The sequence below is a fragment of the Arachis ipaensis genome, chromosome B05, assembly GCF_000816755.2.
Source record: "Arachis ipaensis cultivar K30076 chromosome B05, Araip1.1, whole genome shotgun sequence".
Classification (NCBI taxonomy): domain Eukaryota; kingdom Viridiplantae; phylum Streptophyta; class Magnoliopsida; order Fabales; family Fabaceae; genus Arachis; species Arachis ipaensis.
The window spans coordinates 111,580,959-111,600,966 of record NC_029789.2 but is presented as its reverse complement, the minus strand read 5'-3'; the positions used below and the strand labels follow the sequence as shown (position 1 = coordinate 111,600,966).

General features: G+C 33.9%; 2 protein-coding genes and 1 long non-coding RNA gene across 4 annotated transcripts; all 3 read right to left on the bottom strand.

The window, feature by feature from the left end:
• LOC107643776 (allene oxide cyclase, chloroplastic) lies at window positions 206-2,153 on the bottom strand. Of its 2 annotated transcripts, none has more exons than XM_016347513.2 (2): window positions 1,666-2,153; window positions 206-1,006 (listed from the first exon to the last, which is right to left on the bottom strand). In XM_016347513.2, exons 1-2 carry the CDS (start codon window positions 1,907-1,909, stop codon window positions 480-482), a joined length of 771 nt encoding a protein of 256 aa, XP_016202999.1. In that variant the 5' UTR covers window positions 1,910-2,153; the 3' UTR covers window positions 206-479. The 2 variants fall into 2 exon arrangements, with proteins under 2 accessions (XP_016202999.1, XP_016203000.1); XM_016347514.2 differs by having other exon boundaries at window positions 206-1,003; window positions 1,666-2,137.
• Window positions 5,919-20,002, bottom strand: LOC107643777 (methionine aminopeptidase 1B, chloroplastic). Its single transcript, XM_016347515.2, has 10 exons — window positions 19,775-20,002; window positions 19,589-19,670; window positions 18,555-18,792; window positions 17,809-17,970; window positions 17,663-17,704; window positions 16,949-17,020; window positions 16,640-16,719; window positions 15,037-15,134; window positions 7,575-7,622; window positions 5,919-6,809 (listed from the first exon to the last, which is right to left on the bottom strand). Exons 1-10 carry the CDS (start codon window positions 19,914-19,916, stop codon window positions 6,664-6,666), a joined length of 1,110 nt encoding a protein of 369 aa, XP_016203001.1. The 5' UTR covers window positions 19,917-20,002; the 3' UTR covers window positions 5,919-6,663.
• LOC110272252 lies at window positions 8,022-10,408 on the bottom strand. The gene is made up of 2 exons (XR_002363357.1): window positions 10,243-10,408; window positions 8,022-8,781 (listed from the first exon to the last, which is right to left on the bottom strand). It is a non-coding gene; the product is annotated as an uncharacterized LOC110272252 (long non-coding RNA).

Below are 20,008 nucleotides of genomic sequence, written 5' to 3'. Positions count from 1 at the left end.
CCGACTACCCGAGAACATCAGGTGACGAACAACAACCTTGAACGATGAATTCCCTCTTAGACAATGAACTACTTTTTTTTCCCCTTCAATGTTGTTCCTTTTAGTCTATTGGGCTTTTGCACTTGTGCTGATATTCTAAGCTGGATCATATCTCAGCTTCTCTTTCTTTGTTAAAAAAAAAAATTATATAACATCTTCAAATACAAATAGTATTTGTTTGGCGTAAGCCCGCAATGCCAATCAACTCCAGTAATGCGACCCAAACTCAAACAATTGATTCCCGAATAACATACAAAATATTTTTCCGAATTCCAATTACTTTTTTACCTAACACATTCGCCACATCCAAAAGCCACTTCTTACACAAGAAGATTGAACGATAATACCATAAACAAAGGGATTATTTCGGGGAGGATTCAGAAAATTTTGATTGTATGACCATGAGCCTATTAAGTTCAATTTTTTTGCATCATCATTCATCAGTTGGTGAAATTACGTAAAGAGGCATGAGGCTCAGCAGCCTTAGCAGCAGGAGACGGTTCAACATTAGGCGAAGGCTCAACCACCTTTCCAAGAAGCTCAACCGGCAAATCGGGGATACCCTTCAAGTAGAAAGTGTAGAAGAGTTTGAAAGGGAACACAAGTTGCTGAAGCTTCACCTGTCCAGAAACCCCTTCGAATATTCCAGATCCACCAGTCACAGCGAGCCACGTGTCCTGGTAGGTGAGGTACGCACCTTGCACTGATATGTGGCCGTAGTCGCCAAAGTAGAAGCTGTAAATGGCCTCGTAGCGATCACCCTTCTTTTGAGGCACGTGCTGGATGAGGATGCATAGTCCGGCGGTTATTCCTAACCGTTTTTGTAGGTTCCCGGAGTAGAGTTTGTTGCTGAATGGCACTAAGTCACCAAGGTGGTTTACGGACTTTTGGCTTAGCCTTAGGTATGCCGGGCTGCCACGGTCACGCTCGTTGATCTCGTACACAAACAGTTCTTGAACTTTGGCTGCTACAGCAATGAAAAACTAACAAATAAATATCAATGAACAATGTTGATACAACCCAAATCGACAGGTTCTCACACGGACCATTTGATTTGACATGGAACATACGATATCTTGAATTCCGATTTGGTCTAATCTTCTCCATTCCAAGTTGTTGATTTAGAATGAATTTATTATTCTAACTCTTTATGTAGTGTTTGGATAGTGTAAAAGTAAAAATACAAGGAAATTAAAGATAAAATAAATACGAAAATAAGAAAAAGAAAAGCATATTTGGTAATACTGTGACAATTTTTGTTTCACAAATTCACAATGTTCTATACTTCTGTATCTAACTACACTATTTCTGACTGCCTCTCATTTTAAACAAGATATGCAAAGTCAGTTTTTTGTGTTTCTATCTCAAACTAATTAGTAAATACTACGAATTTGTAGATAGAGTTTGGTTAAAAAATGCTAGTCAGTGATCCAAGTAAAGTGAAACATATGAACCATTGTAATTTTATCGTATTAAATCCATAATCATTGATTTTTCTAGTTGATGGTTCAAATGTTGCAATTCATTTTACAATATGTAAGTGTATATCTGCTAGTAAAAGAGGTCAACATATGACCCCCAAAAAAAAAAATGGGAAATAGATCTATAGAAAGTAGAAACACTTGCCTGGTTTTGGAGATTCTTGCGGCTGCTTGGGCTTGTTGAAGAAAAATGCTTTGATAGTAGTGTTCTTGAAATTTCTCGGTATAGGTACTTGAGTGGGACTTGAGAATTTTAAACTTTTATTGGCTGGAAAGTGCTGAAAGAAACTGGAACCTACCTGCTTTTGGGTTTGATAACTAGGAACAATAGAACTAGCATGCTGGGATCCATGAGCAGCGATTATTTTCAGAGAACCTATGGATGCCATAGTTAATGACAATGTCGGAATTGGTAAAGTATATGGTTTGTGTAGGGAGACTTCTAAGTGCAAAAGAAATTGTAGAATATTTGTGTTTCTTTAAGACTTTAACACGTGATCATACCTTATAATAATTTTTTGGTGGGAATCAATCATGGATGGTAAAAGGTGCACATGAACACCGCTTGTGCGTTCCCCACGTGGATTGGCAATTTTTCTATTTCAATTTTTCCATCTTTATTGTGAATTTTCTTTGTAGGCTCTACTATCAACGGTTGAATATTAAAATGTTGCTATCTACTGGGTGACTTCTTTCCACCTAGATACCAAGTTAAATGATGGCTTTAAGCCAATGTGACAGAAAGCTGATTTTTTTAGTTATGAATTAAGTTTGTGTTATGTATTGATAAGGAAGTGGGGTGTGTTGTACTCTAATGTGAAGTTTTTTTTTTTTTTAATTTAAAGTAGTGAAATTGGAGGGTCTTATTTGCTTTGCAAATGAACAACATTAAAATCAGACTCTCTAGTTTATTTGGTAGAGAAAAATTTTAATTTCTACAGTACTGAAATCAATAAATCTAATTTAGGCCTTTTAATTTTTTTTTTAATTTCAGAAACATCCAAATTAATAGGTTCGATTTATAATAAAAAAATGTGGTCTGATTTGTATAGGATATAAATAGGTCGCGTCTTTGCCAATTGTGTATAACTCTCTTCTTCTTTCCTCGTCTTATGCTCTCTTCCTTTATTTCTAGAAAAGAGTTATAGTGAAGTTTTGTTTTGTCAATTTGAGTAGAAAAAACAAAATGGATGATAGACTTTGCCATCCACTACTTCAAATACCATCAACAAAACAACCACTAGTTCAACGTAGGATAATTTTTCAAATATTAAGGAAAAAATTATCTACTACTACTAGTAGAAAAATACATAAGTGATAGCCAAGTTATCACTTCACTTTGTAAATATCTCATCAATTTAAATATTTTTTTTGTCCCAATTCACTTAAATTTACTTTAAATCTTTAGTAACTTAAGTATCGAAATTTTTTATAAGTATCCCACCACCATTCAAGAAAGGACGTCGAATAAATACACCGTTCTAGTGGACAAGTTAAAACCTTTATTTAAAGGAATGTAGACCTATATTACTATAGTTTCAGATATTATCTCGATCAACAATTTACTAAATATTTATTGCTCCACTATGCATTTATTACTCCTCTATATTAAAAACAATCATTAAACATTTAAAACTCACCTAGAAAAACTAAAATATCTTTAGAAAAGTGTAACATCAGACAAAATATACTTAATTAAACTAATCATTTAAGCACATTCTTGATTACTTTGATTTGGACTTCATGTTGGATAGCACATCCATTGAAGGCTCCAAGTATTTAATTTTTTAATTTTAAAAATTTTTATTTTAAAAAAAAATAATAAAAAAATTTATTATGAAAAAAATTAATTTTTTTAACTTTTTTATAAACACTTAAATTTAATTTTAAAAATTACATCAGACATTAATACTACTATTTTTATAAATTAAAAACTAAAAAAAATAACTTTTAAAATTTCTCAAACAGTGTTGAACAAATCTAATTTGCTTTCTTTTTTGTTCCAACTTGAATGGATTAAATTTGCTCGTGCTCCTTGCATCTTTAAATATTTTGATGAGATATTACTCAATTTGGTCTCTGAACTTACACGCGAGTCTCAATTTAGTTCCTGAAGTTTCAATTGCCTCTATTTAGTCCTTAAACTTTGTGAACATAACTCAATAATTTTTAACGTACAAACGTTAACGGAACATTGTCGTGACAGTCAGATGCCACACTAAACTTTGTAAATTAATGTCGTTTTGGTTTTGGCACTCAAATAACCTAAAAACATCCTAAATGGTGTTTATTAAAATTTTATCTAACAAAATAAGTAATACGATGCCGTTTTTGAGCTATTTAAATGTCAAAACCAAAACTGCATCATTTTACAAGTTTTAACGTGACATGTGATAGTCTACAACAGCGCTCTATTAACGTTTTTATACTAAAAATGGTCTCAGGGACTAATATGAGGCACATTTATAAACTTCAGGGACTAAATAAAGGCAATTGAAACCTCAGGGACTAAATTGAGACTCGCGTGTAAGTTCAGGGACTAAATTTAGTATTATCTCTATTTCGATCTTCTCATTGAACCGACTATTTTTCTTAAAGAATCCTGAACTCATTTGAATATTACAATTCTCAAGTAAAATTAGTTTTTTTTTAAACAAACACTTAAATGGGTCTTTAAAAACTTGCAGTTTAATTTTTAATAAATTTTATTATTCTAAAATTTTTCAAAATGAATTGATCCTTTCATAAAGAGAACTAATTGTTTTATAATGATATTTTTAGAGTTATTTGTATATATATATATATATATATATATTAAAAATTTTATTAGAATGATGGAAAAATCATTGTATCTCACTGAATTAGTTTGTAGAATTATTAAAAAAAATTACTAGAGATTAATTTGGGTATTGATTTGTTAGTTTTTATTATGCAGAAGGATACATTTGCTAATCAATTTTACATTTAATTGTAAGGAGATTTCACATGCATGTCAAAGTTTCTTTGTTCTTAGGGCTGCTATTCCAAATTGTTGTATATGAGTTTATTAGGGGATGTTACAGTACTTTTTGTCTCATTACAGAAAGGATCTAAATGTTATTTGATGAAAAAGCATCTTCTTTGGAAAAGAATAAAATTTTAGAATATTGGTTATCCCCGAAAGCTGTTGAATTGAAGTGCAAAGCAATTTCAATACGGCACTCCCTCATAAAAAAACATTAAAAACAAGATCAATTGAACCAAACATGATTAATTAATAGAGTACTGTATGTACAATCATTTATTTTTCTGCTAGGCTTTTGATAGGAATTATTACATCATTCAATCACAAATAATGGTCACTTTTTGACAAGTACACGATAAAAGAAAATTAAATAAATAAATAAATAAATTTTTAATTTTTTTAATNNNGAAAAACGTTTTTAAATTTTTAAGTAATCGAAAACTTATTTGTCTTCAAGGTAAAAAGTTAAAAACTCATTTGTCTTTTTAAAAAGGCAAACGGGTCATTAACTTTTTATCTCGAAGACAAATACGTCCTTAACTAATTAAAAATACAAAAACGTTCATGACCTTTTAAAAAATGAGAGTACGAGACATTTCGTCCAAAATATATAAAGACAAGTCGATCCTCTTAAAAAACCTAGATGTCGCACGTTTTAGAAAGAAAAATATTTTTTTATTTTTAATTAGTCACGAACTTATTTATCTTTGAGATAAAAAATCAGAACCTATTTATGGTTTACTCAATTTTTAAAAGAGCACTTAAAGTTAAAAACAGAGCATTTAAATTGAGATTAAAAGTTATTATATGCTTAGATAATGTTTGGTGGAGAGACAGAGAAGGAAAGACAGAAACTGACAGATAGAGACTAAGAGACAGAGATTGAAATAAATCTCAGTATTCTATTTAGTACAAAATGAGAAACAGAAATGGAAACTAAAATGAAACTCTAATTTAATTTGCACAAAAGACAAAATTGAAATTAATTAATTGAAATGAAGATATTTTAGGTATAAAATGTTATTAAAGTTTCAGTCTCTATCTCTAAAAATTTTAATTTCCTGTGTCCCTACTTTTTAGAGGTACTGAAATACTAAAATTTTAAAAACAGAGACAAAAATTTTAGTACCAGTACCTCAAAACAAACGCTATCTTAATGAACAATAAAATATACTACAATTAGTACGGGTATAAGTGAAAAAAAAAATAGAATAGAACATTTAGAAACTCAAATAACATATTGGATAAAAGAGGGAGTATGGATGGACAAGCCTCTTAATTTGATACTTCGAACCTGAAATTGAACATAATAAAGCTCATGTAATCTGGATCATCAAGTAACCCTATTGCATGCCACCGCCAATTTTTTATGAAAACCCAACATAACCCTTTACTACAATTTTTTTTTTTCTTACACTACACAGACTCACACACCCCTTAGACACTACTATGGCTTATATTCCACTCTTTTTTTTTTTTGGTCATACAACTCGCACACACATTCACACTCTATTAAGGGTTCATCCACTGTCTCTAGTGAGACTTGAACCCAGATGCGGCACATTTGAGGCATGATGATGGACCACTAAGCTAAAGCCTCAGCTGCTTCCATTCCTTGTTTAAACCCAGGTTTTGAACCCTGGTATAGCATATTGGGATGCCCAACAAATCCTCCATTCTTGCCAAGCCTCAGCGGTCCCTTTACGATAATTTAAAAGCATTAAATTGGACACACAGAGTTAGTGATCTTGAACTACACTGTTACTAAAAGTGCTATCTGTCTATGATGTTACGAAATCCCTAATCTCTCACTTTGAACCGAAAAATAAAAAAAAGAGGACACGACAGAGAACAACCACCAAAATACCAAATTGTAGTAACTAGCCAACAATATACTGCTATTTGATGATAAAAGCATGAACCGGTAAAGCTCTGTTTATACTAGCTACTAGGTTTCAGAACGTTTTATATGGTTCCTCAAACAATCTTTACCTACCTGTGCATAATGCTCCGGAAGCAAATTTAAGATGGATATTATTTACAAATAGAAAAAGTATCTAGATGTTGCAGGCTTGCAGCATGAAACAAGGAATATTAAAATAAAAAATAGAAGAAAAAACAAAGAAAGAAAAATACGTATCAACATGTAGTCAAAATCTCAGCACCAGTCCTTGTTATCAAAATGGTATGCTCAAACTGTGCAGCTGGACACCCATCGGCTGTTACTGTTGTCCAGTTGTCTGGCCATGTAACGGCGTCAGTGCTTCCCAATGTGAGGATAGGCTCTGCAGTTGAAGAATTTGTAGGATTTCATTTCAATACTAAATAAATAACAAGCATGATTAATAGAAAGCACTTGACTTATGTAACAAGTAACCACCTTATCATGTATTCGTGAATAGAAGATATTCACTTCCAATAAACATCAAGAACTATTAGGCATAAACATATGAAAATATTATTAAAACATTTATTTTTGTATTTAATTTAGGATGAATTATGAAATATAGAATAAATAATCTACAATCGGTGCATTTTTCTTAAAGATATCCACTAGTAAGGACCTAGTAAAACATTTTTATTAAGTACAGGACCTAACTATAAAATTTTAAATTGTAAAGACTTAGTTAAAATTTGGTACAATAATAGAGACTAATAGAGTAATTAAACCGAATTAATAATGAATATGACAAATAGTAACTGATTGTTTGCAGATACAATGAGCAGATTAGAATTGAGAAATAATAAGAAAAAGGTCATCACATCCATGTAGGTCTGCTTTCATAATGGAAAATCAAAATATAAATTTTCTTTTGGGATGGGGTGAGGGTGTACAACAAAAACAGGACTGAAAAACTTAGAATGCACAATAGATCGTAAGTTTCACAACTTAATTGGATGGACATGGAGGAAAAGTTTAACCATGAACCATCCATTGTTGTCCGGTTGAACCACAATGTAACATGGGAGGCAGCATAGCATAGAAAATTAGCAGTGAACAACTCTAAATCTAGGTAGAATTTAACAATAGAATTTAACAATTCACTTACCAATTGTAAATGTTTGACCTTCAACCATGCAACCTGCTTTGTTATTGCCTGTCATGATATAAAAGTAAAAGTTATCTGGAAAGAAAATATACTGAATTACTATTCTGAAACTTCTGGAGCTTTCTAGTAGCTACACAACAAAAAGTAAAGGAAAACAAGAAGGGGCAGGGGAAGGCCGCTCAGGTTCTTATGTTGATTTATAGCATCTACATTAAAAAAATAAAATAAAAAGGTTTATTGAAGACAACCAAATGGCCAATTTACCAGCATTTCACCATAATGAACCAACAGTAAGATTTTCTGTTAGTATCTTTCAATAGGATATCAATAATTTATCTACGGAAACTACGAATTCTTATATATCCAAATATCAATACTCTATCTATGGTACACTGGCCTTATAGCTTTAGTTTTCATTGTGTAGTTGAGACATATGGTTTCTCATAAGTCTTTCTCTATGTCTCTGTTCTCCTCTCTTTTTCACTGACTGGTTTCAAATAAATGTGATAGAGACCAGCTAAAGTGGAAGTGCCCATTACGGGTTGCAAGGAAACACATGGTCCCAACTTCTTTGTTTTGTATTTTTTGTACTTTCTGATGGCAGGGGTAAAAACATCCATCTCTATATTTCTGTCGCAGAGACAAAATCCAAACACAATGTAGCACCTTTTTTAATGTGGGCTTAAGCCATGGTCTTAACTCCACACAAATTAGGCTATCACATTGACTCAAGACTTAACTCTCCTAGACTCGATCTCTAATAGTCAACCTATAATTGTAGCAGTCTTTTTCGAAGTTAGGTCCTCTTTTATTTTAATACACGAGACGTTGGTACGGAAAAGTGAACCATAAGGCACACATATGTCATGGTATACCTAAGCATACAAATTTAATCTAACATCCACATGTAGATCACGATAAAATGATGCATATGCAAATGATGACTGTGCTGCTACAACAGTATAAATGTAAAAGTTTGAGATAATAAATAGCAAGTAGCGATCATAACAGAGTCTATGTAAATATACAATATTCATCATCCATGTTCATGTCATCCATATCCATTGTCATCCATCATATACAACAACAACAACAAAGCTTTGTCCCACTAGGTGAGGTCGACTACATGAATCAAACGACGCTATTGAGCTCTATCATGTATCATGTCTACAGAGAGACCGTTTACATGTAGATCTCGTTTGACCACCTCATGGATGGTCTTCTTAAGTTTTCCTCTGCCTTTTACCCCCTTATCCATCTTCCATCTCATCCATCCTCCTGACTGGGTGTTCTGTCAGTCTTCTTCTCACATGTCCAAACCACCTGAGACGCGATTCTACCATCTTTTCCACAATGAGTGCTACTCCAACTCTCTCCCTTATATCTTCGTTCCTTATTTTATCCAATCGCTGAATCACGTATGACCACTCATCCATCTCAACATCTTCATCTCTGTCACACTTAGCTTATGTTCGTGCTCCTTTTGGCCGCCCAACATTCTGTACCATAAAGCTTCTTGTAATCTCATTTCATTGATCACCCTCACATGCGTCAATCACCGCCGCCCCTTACACGATGACAGATTGCATGAACCCATACTCATGACGGCACCGCTTTCCCACTTTCCAAACTCAAATAGCGCACACAGGCATATCTTTGGATGTAGCCCTTTTTCATCATCATGACTACCACACAGACTCATCACAATTTGCAAAACTATTGCAGAGCACCCTTGTCCGATTTCATATTTCATTTGCGGAACTAGTACAGAGCACGCTTATCTGATCTTATCTCATTTCATCAGTTACCCTCACTTGGTGTCGGCATCGCTGTCCCTCTTTCATGACGACGGATTACATCAAAATCAAAAACAAAACTTTCGTGGAACTAATGCAGAGTGTTATTGTCTGTTATGCCAGAAATGAATATTTTTATTTAATATCAAAATCAATTGGGTCAATATCCTTAGACACGTGTTCAAACAAATCCCTAGGCTAGGACATCAATCTCAAATTCTCAATAAGGTCATTAGGGAGTAATTACCCAAATCAGTTTTCAAGGATTTTAAGAGCGGATATTTTAGTCTTCAAGAAAAATTAATACACCGATTAATTCTCAAGGGTTTACTCCAACAGACAAATCAATCCCCGATTTATTTTTCGCCAGAGTAATTACCTAAATCAGTCCCCAAGATTTTAAAAGCAGACATTTTAGTCCCCAAGAAAAATTAATACACAGATTAATCCCTAACGTTTTTCTCTGTCAGACATTACAGTCCCCCGTCAATTTTACTTTTACTATATGTCAACCTTTATTATTATTAACTTAGCTTTGTACATGTGGACCATGACACTAGCATATTAATACTCTTTTCGTTAGAAACAAGTAGGGTGAATAATGATACTCTGAAATCCAAATTAAAACATTTTCTTTTAATATAAACATGTTTTTTAAAATAGGACATCTTTTGATTATATTAAATACAAAAATATTAAATGGTTTCAACCTTAATTTCTTGTAGAATAATCTCTAATAATTTTATTGAATACAACAACAAAACCTTGTCCCACTAGGTGTGGTCGGCTACATGAATCAAACGACGTCATTGAGCTCTGTCGTGTATCATGTTTACTGCGAGACCGTTTACATGTAGATCTCGTTTGACCACCTCATGAATAATCTTCTTAGGACTTCCTCTACCTTTCACCCCTTGTCCATCGTCCATCTCATCCACCCTCCTGACTGAGTGCTTTGTCAGTCTTCTTCTCACATGTCCAAACCACTTAAGACGCGATTCTACCATCTTTTCCACAATGGGTGCTACTCTAACTCTCTTCCTTATATCTTCGTTCCTTATTTTATCCAATCGCGTACAATCGCTCATCCATCTCAACATTTTCATCTCTGCCACACTTAGCTTATGTTCGTGCCCCCTTTGGCCGCCCAACACTCTTTTGCCATAAAGCATAGCCGATCTTATAGCAGTGCGATAGAATTTACTTTTAAGTTTTAAAGGTACTTTTTTATCACGTATAAAACCAGATGCACTTCGCCATTTTATTGAATATTATTATTATTATCGAGTATATATATATATATATATATATATATATATATATACTCAATAATAATAATAATATTCAATAAAATGGCGAAGTGCATCTGGTTTTATACGTGATAAAAAAGTACCTTTAAAACTTAAAAGTAAATTCTATCGCACTGCTATAAGATCGGCTATGCTTTATGGCAAAAGAGTGTTGGGCGGCCAAAGGGGGCACGAACATAAGCTAAGTGTGGCAGAGATGAAAATGTTGAGATGGATGAGCGATTGTACGCGATTGGATAAAATAAGGAACGAAGATATAAGGAAGAGAGTTAGAGTAGCACCCATTGTGGAAAAGATGGTAGAATCGCGTCTTAAGTGGTTTGGACATGTGAGAAGAAGACTGACAAAGCACTCAGTCAGGAGGGTGGATGAGATGGACGATGGACAAGGGGTGAAAGGTCTTTTTATATTATAAATACATACACAAGAATCTAATGAATAAATTTATCATTACTTTTGCCCAAAAAATACAAAAAATTATGGTATAGTATTATTGTGCAATTAAAAATAATAATAAAAATTTTATTTCACTTTTTTTTTACGGAAGACTGTTATGTCTGACGGAGAAAAACGTTGGGGATTAATTTGTGTATTAATTTTTCATGTGGACTAAAATTTCTGCTTTTAAAATTCTTGGGGACTGATCTGGGTAATTACTCTACCAGAAAATGAACTGGGGATGTTTTTGTGTATTAATTTTTCTTAGGGACTAAAATGTCCGCTTTTAAAATCCTTGAAGACTGATTTGGGTAATTACTCGATCACTAGGGCTTGGAGGACTCGCATCATGGCCTTTTTATCTCAAATCGTATGTAGTATTATTCAATGGTCATCAAATTCCTCTCTAGGGTTCAGCACATCTTGGCCAATCATTCATATAAATTCTCAACGATTTTCAATATCCACAATTAAGCCCTATAATTAAAATCATCTGACTAATCCTAAACTATATCAAGGTTCACCCCATAATTATTTGCCTCAAACCAATTCCACAAGGCATTCTGCCAATTAGGTACAATTCCCATCAACTAGGGTATCTAGATCAAACACTCCAACTGAGGCAATTCACACATCAACCCATAACATTTTCCATAAACTTTACCACTGTAAAGGACTGAAGGAGTGCAAGGCTCTAGATCAACAGTTAACCTCTCCAAATACTCAAAACTGCAGTAAGGCAGAAGTTACAACATAGACCTATTTCTCCAAAAATTCACTATATACCTTAGGGAATCCCACAAATTCCCATTTCAAACTAGAGTTCACAATCTTTCTAATGATTTTGTCCCCATAGAAATCAGATCACTGAGCACATTGATACAAATTTTACAAAATACTGCATTATGCAGAAAACCTGAATTCGGAAAACCAACCTCATAGGCAACTTCCAAAAAATTGGATAAATTGCTACATCGATCGGATTCAGCACAAACTTGGTGTACCTCAACTAGGGTCACTAATTTCTCACTTCCAATTGGTTACCCAAAATTCAGATAACTGAGCAATTTGTTGTAGATTTTACAAAACACTGAGTTATGCAGATTTTCTGGTTCAGTAAAACAGCAAGATAGGTTTCTTTCAGAAATTGTACAAATTTCATCACTGATCTGATTGCCCTTAAATTTTGTGGTTATCAACTAGACTCACACCTTTCCATTCTAATTGGTTGCACATAAATCAGACCACGGAGCAATTAGTTATAAACTTTACAATATACTACATAATGCAGAAAATCTATTTCAAGAAACCAGCGCCATAACCAACTTGACAAAATTACATAAAAATGCTACTCTGATCTGATTTGGCTCCAATTTGATGTGCAGCAACTAGTCACATATCTTTCATTTCCAATTGGTTTCAAGTGAATAGAAGCTCTAAAGAAGTTATGCATCTTGGAAGTAGCTGCCCTGTTTTGAAAATCGGCTTTTTAAAATATTGCAAGGGCCATTTTCCAAAAATCATAACTCATTCTCTAAAACCCCAATCCACCTGAAATTTGGTGAAAACAAACTAGGTATATCAAATTTTGATATAAAATTAATCCCATACAAAAATTATTTCTGACGTGAGAGCAGTAATTAAAACAAGTTACTCGTTTATGCAGAAAATTTTGCATAAACCAGATTTCACAAAATCAACAACCTCAACCTAAATTTTATACCAAATTTTGATATAAAATTAATCCCAGACAAAAATGATTTCTGACGTGAGAGCAGTAATTAAAACAAGTTACTCGTTTATGCAGAAAATTTTGCATAAACCAGATTTCACAAAATCAACAACCTCAAACTAAATTTTAATTTAGGCATTTTCAAAAGCTCAATCCAAATTCGTCACACCTATTCTACCAATTGAAACTTGTTCCAAGGGTTAGTTCCCCTTAATTGGCCAGAATTCACTTTTTCACCATTTTTCAGATTCTAATTAGGCAATTGCTTGCTGCACAAGCCTAACCACTAACACTCCATCAATAACCATTTTAAACCTTCAAACAGATTCAAAATCACTAATATAAGGTGGTGAACAGTAATTAGGGTTCAAATATCAACTCTAACACAGTTTTGGCTTTCCACCCTCAAACTTTGTACTAGTAGCTAAAAATTCAGCAAATTCACCAACACAAACAATTATCAAACAACACAATCAACCACCATCATCAAAATCAGCCACATGCAATCAGTTTAATTCATCAAAACTCAGATGCAAACCTCTGTTCAAAGTTCACAACAATAACTAGCTGCATGCATCCTTCTAAAAATCAAGAAAACATGTTTGCCTACCTCATTGGTGAAAATCGATTGTGTGATTGTGTGATTTGGTTGTCATGCAGTGCAGCAGCTCAAGCTCCTCCCTTCCTCTTGAGCTCATCTAGTTTTCAATGAGGGAATGATGGTTGTGGTGGGTGATCACTAAAATCCCAGCTCCTCTTCTCTCTTTCTTGAGTCCTTTAGGAACCTTATTCCAAAATTCTGCTCCTTTGTTGCTTTGAGGTTCCAGCCGTCTGATGATGATGATGGTGAGATTGGATGATCAAGTTTTGCTCCTTAATTTTCTCTCTCTCGAAGTCACGGCCCCATTTCTCTCTAATTCTCCAAGAACTTGATGATTTCTTGAAGAAGATTGGTGCTGTGTAATGTGTTTATGGCCGGTTATGTGGTGTGGGAGTGGGCTGAAATTTCTGCACCTCCTCGGCTATATATATAGAGGGGAGAGGGTTCACAAGTAAGCCCCTCACTGGGAAAGGCTTGACTGATAAGCCTCTTTGAGCTCGGCAAACAAGCCACTTTCCCGCGTCTCACATTTTTGGGTACTCAAGTTCGTCAGGTTAGAGTTTTTTAATTCAAACTCTAACTTTCAAGACATTCCAAGTGAACCCTCCAAGAATCATATAACTACACTCCACACACACATCATAAAATTCCGAAATTACAGTTTTACTCCTAAGGGGCCAAATTGCAATTTACTGAAACTTTGGGGTCAAAATGCAATTATTTTCGTACTAGCCATTATATTTAATTTTAATCGGATAAGTTCTATTCTATTCCTTAATCGTTTCCTCTTTTAGAGGGAAAACGGGTAAATCCATATTTTTAAGAAATAAAATTCTAGACTTTAACACAAATTTTGATCTCCTAAAAATTCGGGATACACACAACCTAAATACTGAGCTGTACAGTTGAGGGTAGAATAGCAGTGAATGCATGTGCTTGGTGGCATACGTATTGGAGAGACTTAGCCTTGCTAATGCTCAGTCCATTTTCCTTTTTCTGCAACTGGTAATCCTTTTTTTCTCATTCCTCCTCAAATGATTGACAGACCACACAAGTTCATCTCGAGTAGGCAGATTAAGATACAACTATTCATATGTCTATCAAACAAATTAGACTTTTTTTAGAGAAATAGTTCATCAAAACTACCGAAGTGACAAGGTAATCAAGCATACACACTATTACGGTAACATGAAACAATTTATACTCCTAATAGATGTGCTTTTATTTTATTTGTTTAGTGTTTTTTGGAGAATATCAATTATGAATGTAATTAACAGATGGTCATTCTAAAAATCCTGATATTTGTATCAAATCAACATTCTATATCACATTATCACATTAACAAACCATTTCATACTTTCTGTTACATACCATATACAATACCAATTTTCTTCAACAATCCAAATAAAACACATCACTTCAAAGTTAAATGCATTCAAAACATAATTGGATTTCACATGATCAATCATTAAAGAAATTAGATATACGTGTAGCCAATTGTTGAAATACTTTTAACCTCAGCTAAATTGGTCTTAGGGAAACAAAGGCAATGCAATGAAATCATAAAATTTAATACATCACTTACGGTGATGTAAAATAATTGGCTCAGAATGGAACACTTTTCCCACACCATGCCCAACAAACCGCTCCACTACACCATAGCCATACTTAGCAGCATGCTCACTGAGGTAACATTTCAAGCGAAGAGATAAGGCTAGAGAATTTATACAAGAGGCCATCAAGTGTAGTTAACATCATCAATTGATACAAATGATAATCGTGCCAAAGCAGAAATAGATGCAGAAACAACTCAGTATAACACACAAAATAAATGTAAAAATTTTGAAATCCAATTCTTGAGAGTTTGAGTGAATTGCTTTAATTTAAAAAACAAAAAAAGGTCAAAAATGAAAACACATCTGCAATGACATGCCATATAAATATACATATGCTTACACCTGACGAAGAATGTTTGTATGACATCAAACTATTTGCTTCACAAAGACCAAATTAAAGTGTTAAAGACCTTATTGAGCTTCCCAAATCATGCTCAAGCAGGTTGCTTGACAATATAGAGACTTGGTCACTTGGAAAACTAGGTTCCATTTCCCTAGCAACTAACCCAAGAGATAGAACCATGCAAACCTCTCAAAACCACTTAATAGGTCTCTTTCACAATATGCCACTGTTTCTAAACAAAATACCACCCTTTTTAAACTATTTACTCAGGTGTCACTGTTTTGCCATATTGGCACCTCTTTTTTTTTTTGCATACTGACTGGGAGGCATCTAAGGAAAAAAAGTGTCTTCCACGTGGAAAACACCAATCAAGAAGCGCCTTCAGTTCCAAAAATGCCAAAGCGTGTAGCACCTTTTGCTAGGAAAACACTGAATCGAAAGGCGATTTCAGGCTGAAAATGCCAAGCGTGAAAGCGCCTCCAGTGATGTGTAAACATGAATAGGTTGTTGATTTATATAACATAAGTAATAATTAATAATCAATAATTAACTAATGTTAATATAAATGTTAACTAATGTTAATTATTATGTTACATAAATTAACAAACTATTACTTTATCCATGCAGCGGAAGTCCTTTATTTGGCATTTTCAGCTTGAACTCGCCTTCTCATTCAGCATTTCCACGCGCTTCCCTGATTGGCATTTTCCACGTGAAAGACGCACTTAGGCACCTCTCAGTGAGCACCCCAAAAAAAATACATGGTGCCACTTTGGCAAAAGATGGCACTTGGATAAATAGTTTGAAAATAATGACATTCTGATAATATGTTTTAGGAACAGTGGCATATTGGAAGGGGGAAAAAACCACTTAATAAGAATGCCTTTTCAATAAAAGTAAGCTTTTTCTTGACAACCATGAACAGGAAAAGTTAAGGAAAGGCTACAAAGCCATAATAGAAGGCACCGGAACTAAAATTAGGACCAAATATCTGGCTTTATTCTTTATTTACAAAATGGGCTTTCAAGCAATCACTTGGCCTTCACGGTTTGAAGACCAACAACTCATCATTAATATTATGTTAATATCAAGAAGTTGAAAAGCCATGATTAATCTTAAATCTTAGCAAACATCGTTTCAAGTGAAATTCATGATTTAATGCTTCTAGTGAAATATTTACTTGTATATTTATTTTTCTCCTTTACGAAGCAAGCTCTAGAAAACTGTACCTGATTCTCTTGCCAATTTTTCTAAAAGGAGCACCATCCTTGCAAACAGCTATTCCCTTCTCCAAGCACTCTTGAGTTACCTGCAAACATTATGTAAAATGATTTGCTCAATAACTAATCTAAATTATTTCTTAACTAGCATTGCTAATGAGGTATTAAATTTGTCCATGTTACAAAGAATGGAAATATATAAAAGATTAACAATATAACAGTGTATAGATCATAATGACACCCAAAAAAAAATTCTCCATTGGTCGAGAACTATTTACCACAACAAGAAAATTTCCCCACTGGTAGAGAACTATTTACCACAACAAGATTTTTCATTTCATCACTGACTTCCCCGCAGAAAAATGTCTTTGACGTGTCCCCATGATATCCCTGAAACATACAATTAGCAAAGAATACAATTACTTGATAATTAACAATAAAAAAGAGGAATTGGAGGGAAAGCAGAAGATCAACTATGCAAGCAGAAGGGCTAATGAGGAAAATTTGTATATATTGTTATGGTGAGTTATGGAATTAGTGTGAAAGTAGGATCGTAATATAAAAAAGGAACAAAATGATCCCACGACCTTTTCAGGGCTTTAAGTCTCTCCCTATCACATTCCACTACAAATCTAACTACCGTATCATGCTGCTTATTCCCCCTCAATATTGATGCAGTATATTCTGACACACTGTCCTATACTACCCTGGCCCTTTCTATTCCTTACTTGGACCCCCTTCATTCCCCTCTTTATTTGTTCTTTTATGTACTCTACTAATAGGTGGTGCAACATGTGAGGTCCTACCAGATTATGTATACACTTTACTTTCGGATTACTAATTACTTAATCCCAACCCTAAGCACTTTCTTGAACATACATATAATTATAATTCTTAAAACAGCAAGAATGACAATTAAGAATGTAGTTCAAGATGATTTCCATTTTCTGGATATAGGGGCATACACAGAAAGGCAATTAAAAAAGTGATCTGTTCACTAAATAAATTTTCACCAGGAAATTAGAAGCATACATTCAGGTATACTGTCACATCAATATTAATAATGTCACCATTCTGCAGAAAAGAGATAAATGTCATCAGCTTATGAGTGATATGCATACCAAGGATAAAGTGAAAAAGTAAATTGATAATTATGTATATAGAGAGGCTTGTGAAACCTGTAACTGCCTAGAATCAGGTATTCCATGGCACATGCACTCATTAACTGATGTGCACACACTTTTTGGAAATCCACCATAGCCAAGGGGTGAGGGATAAGCACCAGCATCAATTATCATCTGATGCACTGCTTTATCAATTTCATTAGTTGTAACAGACGGCTGACAATATAAACAAAAATAACATCAGATACAGAAAGGAAAGCTGTGTACACTACTTTACATAGAGGCATCAGACAGAATGGAAAAAACATATCAAACAAAAATAACATAACTTGCCACTTGAATAATTAAATTAAAATCCAAACGAGGTCATGAGCAAACTTCAAATGTTATTGGTGCTTACTACTTAGTTCTAAACCCTACACCCTAAACATTACAATAGAAATCTTAAACTTATCTAATTCAATAAATACATAAGAATACATGTCAATGAACTAATAGTTAAAAAAATTGTTTTTTTTTATTATTTTAATAAAAGAAGAATTTCATTAAGAAGATGGGAAGGATAATACAAATTGGGGGATAAGGGATCCCCTATACAAAAGTAAAAGCAAAAAACAAGATTTACCTATAAAACATAGCTTTCCAATCTCTCAACATGTCCAAGAGGGAAGGTCCCTTATAAAGATTATGAGCTTTACACAAACTAGATGCTAGGCATCTAATTGTAATAATCTCTATCTTGCAAGAGAAGGCTAACATAGAATAAATAAATGGCTTGTAAAGTACGCAATAAATCTTACCCTAACCAATGTTCCTGCATAGTTTAAGACCCTTGCTGCAAGCTCACATGAAGCCCTCATGTTAGCTATACCTTCAGAATCATGAATTTGATATTCACTTGAAATTTCTGGTAGTATTTCTGAAGCTGCATAAGGAGGCCTTGGTATGTGATCAGGAACAGGGAGACGTGGTGATACTCTCCCACGCCTCAACGGTGGACTCCTTTTAGACTTTGTTAGAACTTGACGTTCACGTTCTCTTCATATGACCAGAGAAAAGGTAAGAATCTTCACAAAAGCTGCATCAGCTTTCATGCGCACATACACATTCACCATTACTTGGATAATAGAAAATAAATGGGCAATGAATTATTTTCTGAATACAGAACTTCAGTATTTCTTGGCAAAGAAGATATTAAAGGAGGAAAGGAAAATTGGATGCCTACAAAATTTAAAGAAGGCACCTTAATATTCCAAGATCTAAACAATAGGAAACCTAAAAAATGTTATACAGAACAGGGGAAAATAGAGAAAAGATGAATGAAATTAATATCATTGAAATTCTATTACACAAGCAACAGGTCAAGCATTCAACAGTGAAAACATGCATACAAGTACATCACTAAAGCCTCAGAACATAAGATACATGTATACTGAGCAGTTTTCTATGCTAAGGTTGCTAACAAACTGTCTTACATATATTAAGAATTCCCAGTGTACAAGAGAAAATTGTTATAAGAATCAATATCAACAATTAACTTCCAATCTAAACCAGTCAAATGTTTCCATAATGTTCGATCAATCAAAATAAGCAGTAGAAGGGACATTGTCGAATGTTTTTCCTAGAATAATATTTAGAGGATCATGCATGCATTTATTTCTTTCAAGGGCTAAATTGTCAAATCAATAATCTTTCGGAGCTAAATTGATAGCTTCCATTAAACAAAGTTCTTTTTAATACTTTTTATCTAAATGGAAATCTTTCATACATTATTACACAATGAAAAGTACAAGTTCAATCCACTGTAACACAAACAATAGCACAATAAGTGTACCTTCTGATTTTCATGGCCTCCTCCAACCCAGCCAACTTCCGAGCAAAAACCACAAAGTGCTTTCTTGAAAGTGATTGATTTCCTGTCGTAACAACACAGGAAGTGTAGATTAATTCATATTATTTGTCAACAATTCAAAAACTAATGATATATTAAATACGCAAAATAACAGAAAATTGGGCAAACCGTGAAGGGTAGTAGAGCGTGGGAGAGTGAGTGGGGAGCCAGTAAAAAGGGAGGAAGTTGAAGAGGAAGGTGATACTTCGCCATGGAAGGAAGATGAGAGTTTGAGAAATGAAGTGTGAGTTAGCGAAGCAGTGAGCACCATTCTACCTCTTGGTCTGTGTCTGCACAGAGTGAAGATAACGGAACAAGAGGGGGTTTGATATTTTTGAATGAAAAAAATCCGAGCAGAGAACA